The sequence below is a fragment of the Zophobas morio genome, unplaced genomic scaffold (genome assembly GCF_036711695.1).
Source record: "Zophobas morio isolate AGI-343-1 ecotype UQ-CSIRO unplaced genomic scaffold, CSIRO_AGI_Zmor_V1 ptg000029l, whole genome shotgun sequence".
Lineage (NCBI taxonomy): Eukaryota > Metazoa > Arthropoda > Insecta > Coleoptera > Tenebrionidae > Zophobas > Zophobas morio.
Window position 1 is genome coordinate 9,897,351 of NW_026972134.1, and position 9,641 is coordinate 9,906,991.

Consider the following 9,641-nt stretch of genomic DNA (forward strand, 5'->3'; position numbering starts at 1 on the left):
CTATTCCGTTATCCCTTTTCCTTTCTTTTTCATCTGTGTTATTCCCATGTAGTCTAGATTCACCAGTTGTTCTTCTTTAGGTACTTTTTGTATTCCATTTTTCTGTTTTAATGTTTGATTAATTATTATTAATTTATTAATTGTTATGAGTTTTCGTTCGATACCTTTATACATCCGTTTCCTCTGTTTTTCGTCTCGTTTATTCCATTTTTCTTTGCCTAGTCATTATCGTCGGTTGTCATTATCACTTCTGCGATAACACAAACATCCCGCTTTAAATTGACATGTGAAAAAAAAATTGAAAGTCTGCGAAAAATTCAAAAATTTGGTCTTAGCCTTGATAACAATCAGACAAAATGAAACCTATGTTGGGTGTTTTTTCTGTGGTAGAATGCGTTCAGATGCTAGTGGTGGACCCCAAGATTCGAAAAATACCGCTAAATAAAACACAAAATATATGGAGGAGACAAAATTATTTATTCCTCCACTGACAAAAAAAGAAAAAAAAGCTGTGACTAAGTTGTGTCAGTTGAAGGCACCGCTTAATGCTCAGCTACAAAAAAAAAACTTGCCTACCTTTGAATGAAATCAAATTAAACGTTCTAAATCAATGCAAATATTTGAATAAAAACTCTATGCAGCGGCAGCGGCACTAAAGCGCTATCAGAGTGTGGCTATTGAACTATTTCAATTTCATTCTAGAACACAGCAGAATTACCCATAAGGAGCGTTGTAGCACGAGCGGAGTTTGGGGCTCCTGGTCGCGTCTGTTCCCCCCTCCACGACGGTGATTCTTTTCTATCAGCAAGCACTGCCGCCCAGCACCCCTCTATCACGAAGAAACGTACCGCGCGGAAACAGGCCGTTGCGGTTCAAAATGGCGTCGGACGAATGCGTCGTTCAAAAAAATGCGTTAACTTATGTTTCCACAGAAATGCGATCAATCCTGCGGCGTTGTGCAAATAATGGTCTAAATCAAAGGAATAAAATGCAGGCCCCACATGATAAGATTTTACAATCCAAACATGTGCTCGGTATGAAAATACTCTTTCAAGATGGCCGCTGCCAGAACAAAGAATTTACCTGATGTTAAATTATGCCACATTTTATCAACGATTCAAACAAAGAATTTACATTATGTTAAACTATGCCCTGATTCAAAAGATGAGTTGCTTAAAACAATTTACTTTGGGAGTTTAAATCGTGGACTGTCCCCAGCTTATCCCACATGATAAATAAACATAAAAATGCATCTGGCGTTGCGAGGAATATGCGTCTCGGTGATGTAATATTCAACGTTGCGAGAAAAATGTCTCGATGATAACAATGATAACTGCCTAAAGGGAAAAATTTAATCCCCCCGTACCTCAGTGTACGATATTATGAATTCTACCGCACTTTGCACGGTCCTTTTCCCAAAGTGAGACGACGTGAGGTTAATTTAACTGCCGTAAATGAAGTATTAGCAATCTTGGGTGAGGAGTTAAGAAGTGTTATTATGTAACACTCAAGTATAAGCATCCAGAAACGTTATTCATAATTTGTTAAACAAAGGATGAGCCCTGACTAAGTGAATCTCATGAAATCTTCTAGCAAGTAATTTATCTGAACAAAGCTCTCACAGTTAAACTTGTGTTAGAACCAGTAACGATTAAAACCCTAACATGAACTGTGAATTTACAAACAACAAAACAAATTTGCACCACGTGTTTGCGTCGGTCGAAAATTCGCATATTTTCGCTTGGAAAAGCCGCAAGAATTAGTTAGGCGTGTTGGGGAAACTGGGGTGTAGTCGTCGTTACGATTAATTTTCGTTAAACAAAGGCTCTCCATTTTTATTAACTACCGAACCAACTAAACTTAACCTAGCTTCCTTACCGCCCGTTTCACTCACCAAAACAAAAACAACAGTGACGCCAACGAACAATGACTCATCTACCAAGCCAGCCAACTTCTACCAACCCTCTCACTAGATACTACCGACAAACTCCCCTAGAGAGCTACCAACTACCCAAAAAGAACTAAACGTGCACATGGTTGCCTACGTTTAACAGTTTTCTTGATTGATTTTTTTTCAAATTCAAATTATTCAAATGCGATTTCGCGCCGCTGTTTTTATTTTCAGCGTGAAATTTTAATTCAAATTTGGACACCACACTTCACTTTTTAGTATTTTTTTCTTTTCCAACTTTTATATTTATCCATATTCCCCGTCCACATTTCGCTGTCAATTGTTATTTTGTTCTTTGCTCTTATCTTTCTTCTTTTGCATGACCAACTCTGTACTGTCTATTAGTTTTATTTTATTTACCATAAGCAATTCTTTGTCTTTGCTACTATTTATGTAATTATATCAGGCAATTTTTTCTCCGAGTTTTAAGTGCTGATTTCCCTGCCTAAGTAAGTAGCTACCTATTATTTTTATTCGCCTTCTGTTCTACGTAATAGTTGGATTCTGTTTTTGTTTTCTTATTTTTTGCGATGGTTCCTTATTTTGTCATTTTCCTTTTTCAGTTGCTCAGTTTCCGAGTTTAGTTGTCCACCTCTTCTTTAAATTCCTTGTTATGGTCTGTCTTATTGTTTCATATCATTTCTTATTTCCTTAAATTCCTTTTTCATTTCAAGCACTTTATCAAGTTCCTCTCCATTTCTTTCCTTATGTTTTCCTGGAAAGTTGTTCTTCTTCTTCGGTGTTCTTTTCGCTTTCCTACTTTCTCCAAACACTTCTTTTCTCCTTCTTTTCTCGTTTAAAAATAAACCAGACCTGCCTTCTCTTGATTTATTGTCACTATTTTGTACTCACAATATTTTGTTTTCTTAATTTTGTTGTTATTTATTGATAAATTATGCAACACAAAAAAAATCACATTTGTTTTCCTATGAGAGTCTGTCAAATTTATTTAAAACATATTAAAAACATAGTTCTGGACATAATAAAGAACCGTCTTTTTTTTATTATTGCTGTATCATAAATTCTAAAACTAATAACAAAAAACGTTTTCCAGGTTTGGACTGTAATAGTTTTGAAAAGAATTTCAACGTTTTGCCCCCTTCGTTCTGGAAACTTTTCGTTCTTTTTGTCATTTATTTCCTGAAGATAGCCTCTATGGAAGTGGGCAAATTGTCGAAACCGTTTTCAAAATTAAATTTTCATTATTAACCCTGCACGCAAATCTTCGATTCCATTTCTAAGAATAGTAAATTATATTCTTTAAGAAATATTTATTGATTAACATAAAATTAGCAGTTTTATGTCCGAAAGAAATAATTTACAACACTTTTAAACTACAACCTCAGTAGCAAATTGCAATTTTTTTTAGCCTCAAAGTATATAAACAGCTAAGGAAAAATGTTAACTGTTTTCAACCCTCTTGGAAAGCTATATTTAAATCTATCCAACCCATCGACAACCTAAGCGTGTAACGTGTCCTAAGATCATGAATTAGGTTTGTGACAATAAAAAATGCAAAGTGGAGAATAAAATACCAAAAAGAAAGCTTTTACGTACGTCGTGTTTGAATGTTTCATGGTAGGTAGTTGGTAAGGAATACTTTAATGGCTAAAAAAGGCTGAGGCTTTCACTTGCGTCTGCCTCTCTCACAGTTTGAAAGGTTTAGTAGATCTACAAGTGTTTCACAAGCATGAAGGAACTGAAACGAAATCAAGGTTTTAAATTCCCCAAGGGAACAGATAAAAGGCAGCACGTCGAACAGGAAACCAGTAAAACTGAAAAAATCCGTTTGAAGACTGCAAAATTACAAATATAAGAGTATAACTTAGCAAAAGGTCGTCGGATCGAGATAAATCCTTTAATGCAACTGGCTAAAAATATCCTTGCTTTGAACATTATTTATTACTTATTAATTATCACTGGTTAAGAAATTATTTCCAAGTAAATAAACAACTCATTGATCGTTCTTTCAGATTTGCATAATGGACCAAGCCAACGACTTAATCGGCAGCAACCCTCTTCTAGGCTGCTGTCTCATAGGCCCTAAGGAAACCGGTCCGGAGCGCGACCATTGGCTAGACATGACCCAGAGTCCACGGAAAGCCATCGCCTGTTGGCACACCATGAGGTAAATCCCCGACCACGCTCAATTCATCGATTGATCATAAAACGACTTGAAGAAAAAGACAAGAACAAGAAGACAAAGAAACGAGTCTACGTGTCCACATTTTAATGTTATTCTATGTTAAACGTGCCCATATAATTAAGTGTTGCTACTAAGTTAAAGTATGAGCTTGATTAGAGTATCAAAACTCATTTATTTGATAAGTGTTGAGATTGATTCGAGTTTAAAAAAAGGCCTCGTTATCACAATAAGTAAACTACGCAAGGAGAACTTATGAATTCCATGTGTCCTTTTGAATGTTTTTACAAGACAATCATTTTATTTAATATAACTCGATTTTTTAACTGTCATAGGAGTAATAGTGAGGGAAAGCTGTCTAAAAGGATATTTATATTTGATATTGTTATTCTTTTAACACTACTTGTAACCACTGCACTTTGTATAAAATGTGAATTTTATCGAGAAAAAAGCGCTTAAATTGACATCAGGGATGTTGAATTAAATTGGGTCTTATGACGTCCCTCATACTTATGATGAATGTGTCTATCTATTTACACTACTGATAGGTAAATTATATCAAAGAATATCTTAATCTATTTATATCTGTATATCGACTGTTTTTAAATACTACCTACGATTTATTTAATAAAATCAAACGATGTACCTAACAAATCCCTCTGTATCAACTCGTCTGGCCAAAATCAATTTGCAAAATTTGAACTCGCTTAGAAAAATTAAGAGTTTCGTCAGCGTCGTCGTAGCTATTCAACTCGCACTTTACAAGTTTATATTATTAAAGCAAGACGCACTTTCACCAGATGCAATGATGGCCGGAGGGGTTGACACGGACAATATATCAGTATATCAACTATAAGTACCTAAATGTTATATGTTGTTTATTTAACTTGATACCTGTTTATTGATTTTTAATAATTATTGTAAACAGTGTACCTAAAACGATTGTTGCAATAAATATCAGTGACTATTTACCGTAACACTTCGTATGAAATTATAAATTACAACCTACTGTGAAAATAATTGTTAGGTCACACTTATTTCTTTTATTAGTCGTCACAAACCATACACGTGAAAAAGAACGTACACTGAGTATGCAGATGAAAGCAACTTATGTTTTTTTTATTAAACTACATTTTTTTAATTATTGCTTCCACAATAATGATATACAATTTCTACTAACTAACTGTCGTTATAAAATTGTAAATTAATTACACTTATAATTCGGACTTGTATTATTCATAAAAATTTTGCTACCTAACAAAGTGAATGAAGTATATACTATTTTGTATTAACAAAATAATGATCATAAAGTGTAAGAAAAGATGGTTCCATTTAACAAAGTTAGCAATCCAAAGTTTGCTTTAGCTTTCTGTAACATGCAATTTTTTTTCAGAGTATTTCGAATGAGTAAAGCAAAAAATTCAGTGGTCAGGATATTACAGGTACTAAGCATAAATGTAACACAAGAATATTATATACAACATCCGTGCTGAAATCACTTTTCTTAAACTGCATAACCAATTTCCTCTACGGTAGACGATATGACCCGCAATGAAATTCTGTTTGTATTTTGGTAATTTTTTGTGTTTTATAATTGGTATACAGAAAATTAAAAAAAAACGACTGCCAGGATTTACGTACTTTATTGATTGAATCAAAACACATTAAGCTATTTTTTCTGAAATTTTGAAAACTTGGTACTGTTGTAATTAGAGTGGCACTGTATCAAAATCAATGTATTTGTTCTCACTAAAAAGTTCATGAAGACATCACAAAATTCTGTTTATGAAATATACCTTACAAATTTTCCATTGTTAATGTACGAAAATCTAAAAAAAATAGATACATTTCAAAACTAAAAATGAAACTTTAGATATTAGCTCACAAGGGCACGTGTCCTCCCAAAATTACAACGTTTACAAACACACAGGACATAGCAAAATAGTAATTTTCAATATTTAAAAAATTATCCGGATTTTTTTTATCTCGCTCCATTTGTATAAAATGTATCAAAATTCACATCTAAAGATGTTGTGTCTTGGATATATGATGTGTTGCTGAAGTGCTGATAAAAGCAGAGACCAAATCATGACTCATTTAGACGTTTTGTTTACACCGTTGCCATGGAAATCGTATGTCTAGTCGCTGTATTTGGCTGCAATCGGGTCCTACACAAACAGTGACCACTAGCAGTAACTCAGTTGCGGGATTTCATTTTCATTCTGCGCGAGTGAAACTGTTTGACTTTAAATAAAAATAATGAATAATTTAATCAAAAAATGGTCCTCTGTCTTACGACGGTAAAGTTTTACTGAAAAATATAGGGACAGCCACTCCCGATTTGTTAATTAAAAAAAAAAGTGTTCATGACAAAACGAGAAATTTTCATAGATATTGTAATAGACATACCAATTATGGTAAATTTTTGTGGATATGCGGTTGTGAAAAAAATAATAAATTGTTTTGTTTTGTATGTCTCTTCAGTAATAATTTAAAATGAACGGTATGTAGACAAGTACTTTTTTACTTTTTTGAATGTGTTTTTGTATTTATTTAGGTCACACAATTTCATCCATTAATTGGTAATAACAGCCTGCTTTATAAGTATGTATCTTTATATTTAACTCATCAATCAAATTGTGTCCCCTCATTTTAAAAGGTCACGAGCCGCCACTGTTAGCTCACACAGCTCTCACAAATACTTCACCTGTTAAACAAAATTAAAATACGTATTTTGTCCAAAAATACAAAATTGGATATTGCACTTGTTAAACAATAGAAAAAGACGAAAAAAAGAACACACAGAGGGCTATTTCAAGAAAATAATAATTTTTAGACAATATATATGCATACAGGTATCCTAGTTAAAATTATTATATCTTGAGAACGAATACCGAAATTGAAATGCTGTAAACGCCATTGTTTTTCGCTTGAAGAGGACAGCTGAATTTAGTACAATGCAAATATGACGCATATATGGTGTCGACGTATCGGCGCATACTTACCTAGGTATATTTTTTTTAATTTCAACGTACTTTTTTAACGGATTTTGACAGATCATTAAATTACAATGACAGAAACATTTAAATATTTAATTCAATTGCAGTTGATAAAAAAAATAAAAATTGTAAACATAAAACAATAAAAGATGAGTGAAATAAACTGTGATAACCCAAACTTCCCGCCTTAAATTGACTTTGAAAAAGTTTGAGAAACCCGCGAAAAATTCAAAAATTCAAAATTTGGCCTTGGCTGTGATCGTCTAACGAATGGAAACCTAGTTGTGTTTTTTCTTTTTTGAAAAGTGGCGGGAAGGCGTTCTTTCATACAAGTGAACATACACTGTGTACGAGCAGAGAGCGCAAGAAATAATAGACAAACTTTTGGGCAGGGGGTAAAATCGCACCCCTCTCTAGGAGGAAAAGGAACTGCGAGCGAGGGCGACACGGGCTTGCAATCTCGCATTCACCATTCACTCCCCAGCCCCAAAAACCCCCTATGGTTTATTCACCCACATATAATACATCGCAAATGGAAAACGTAAAAATATGAAAGAAAGAGACAACCGCGAGTTGACAGACATACACATATGGGAAACCGACCAAGTACAAAAACCCTACGTTTATGTTTCGAATCAATGCAAATATTTGAATATCACAAATTTAATAAAAACAAAGCAAAATCTAAATTAAAGTAACTGGATGAAAATACACAAGTTATTACAGGCGTGTGGCGTCAAATTTAAAGTTACGGCAGTTAACAGGAGCACAACAAAAATACCCCTGGAGCGTTCTAGCATAAGCGGAGTTTGGGGCTCCCGGCCGTGGCTGTTCTCCCCTGCCGCACTAACGAGGCTGTTACGGTCGAAAACTGTTGGTTGGAATGTCAAGGTTATAAATAAGCTGACAGCTACACATCGTCCAGACCGTTCCCACTAACTCTATACAAAGCATGCACCCCTTGTGCAGATGGCGCAACAAATCCCGCTAGCCCCACTAGGAACCGCGCCCTACGCTTCTGCTACGTGTTTCAGTGTTATTTAACCTCAGTTGTTCCATTTTTAAATGTTCAATTTCTTATGACTCTAATATTGTCGACAACTGAACAAGTAAAGTTTCAAAGAAGCAATAAACAACATTTAAATTCGCCATTCAATCTTGTGAAATTTTAAACAACACATAATTCTTATGTAAGATTAAAATTGGACATCAGATAACTTATACGACGGAAACATTCATCAACAAAATATTTACAAAACATAAACTTAGCAAAGATTTATAAAAAAAAAAGATCTTTTGTGAAATAAACTTGTTCAAATAAAAATATTATGTGAGGTTAAAACTGCAGAGAATGAAATTTACGTTCAATTAAAATTATACAACCAAGAAAATTAATAAAGTTAAAATTGTGAGAAATATTGTATGAGGTGAAAAATTGCAAAGCCAACAAAACATGAGATTAATATACTTGCCACACTTTATCAACGATTCAAAGAAAGAGTTTACATTATGCCAAATTATGTCATGATCCAAGTGATTGGTTATTTAAAAACAATTTACTTTAAGAATTTAAAATACCGTGAACTGGTTACCCCAACAAAACACATAATAAATAAACACAAAAATATCCAGTCATCGTTGCGAGGAAAAAGCGTCTCGGTGATGTAAATTTTATCGTTGCGAGGAAATGCCTCGATGATGTAAATTTTAACGTTGCGAGGAAACGCCTCGATGATGTAATCAAACTTTAGCATTGCGAGAACATGTCTCGGTGATATAATGATAATAACAATGCTAATGACGATGATAACTGCCTAAGGGAAGAAATTATTTTAACTCCCCGCCAGTTCACAGTATAATGAATTTTGTTAAGTTAACTGCCGTAAATGAACTATTAGCAATCTTGTGTGAAGAATTAAGAAGTGTTATAATGTAACACTTACGTATATGCATCCAGAAACTTATTCGTGATTAAACAAAGGTGTTATCCTGACCAAGTGAATTTCATAAAATCTTTTAGCAAGTGGTTTATTTAACTAATCCTGATTGTTAAATTGTGTTAGCACTAGCTGACGATTAAGAAAAAGTAACTTGATTGGTGAATTTACAAACAATGAAACAAATTTACAGCACGTGTTTCGCGTTGAACGGATGTCCGCATTTTTCCGATTAAAAGGCCGCAAGAATTAACGGTGCGGGTTGGGGACACCTGAGTGACGTTGGCTACAATTTACCATATTTCCGATAACCTCAAAACATTTGTAAGGTTTCCGAGCATTCGGTTTTGCAATTTCACAGTTAAATTGTAAAATGTTGTTATAGATTTTTTTTATAAAAATCCGGATGCCTAGGGTGAAAACTCAACACAAGTGAATGAGTAAGTATGTTATTTTATACTCCTAAAAGTTAATTAAAATTTACTATTGTAAAGTTGGAGATTATATCATATAATCGTTGGTGGGGATGATCAGATATATTTTGGTCAGCGTTTTATCATCTACATTCTAGGCCATATTTCTAATATACAAAGTTTGACAACAATCGGTTC

The 9,641-nt window shown here is 33.9% G+C and overlaps 1 protein-coding gene across 2 annotated transcripts in view; it reads left to right on the forward strand.

Annotated features, from left to right (window-relative positions):
* The window catches only part of Sytbeta (Synaptotagmin beta), a 141,838-nt gene extending 136,767 nt beyond the window's left edge, over positions 1–5,071 (forward strand). For both annotated transcript variants that reach the window (XM_064066857.1, XM_064066858.1), the window contains one exon: positions 3,925–5,071. In XM_064066857.1, the coding sequence (XP_063922927.1) occupies positions 3,925–4,083 (159 nt within the window). In that variant the 3' untranslated portion in view covers positions 4,084–5,071. The remainder of the gene's footprint in view (positions 1–3,924) is intronic.
* Positions 5,072–9,641: the final 4,570 nt, after the last annotated feature.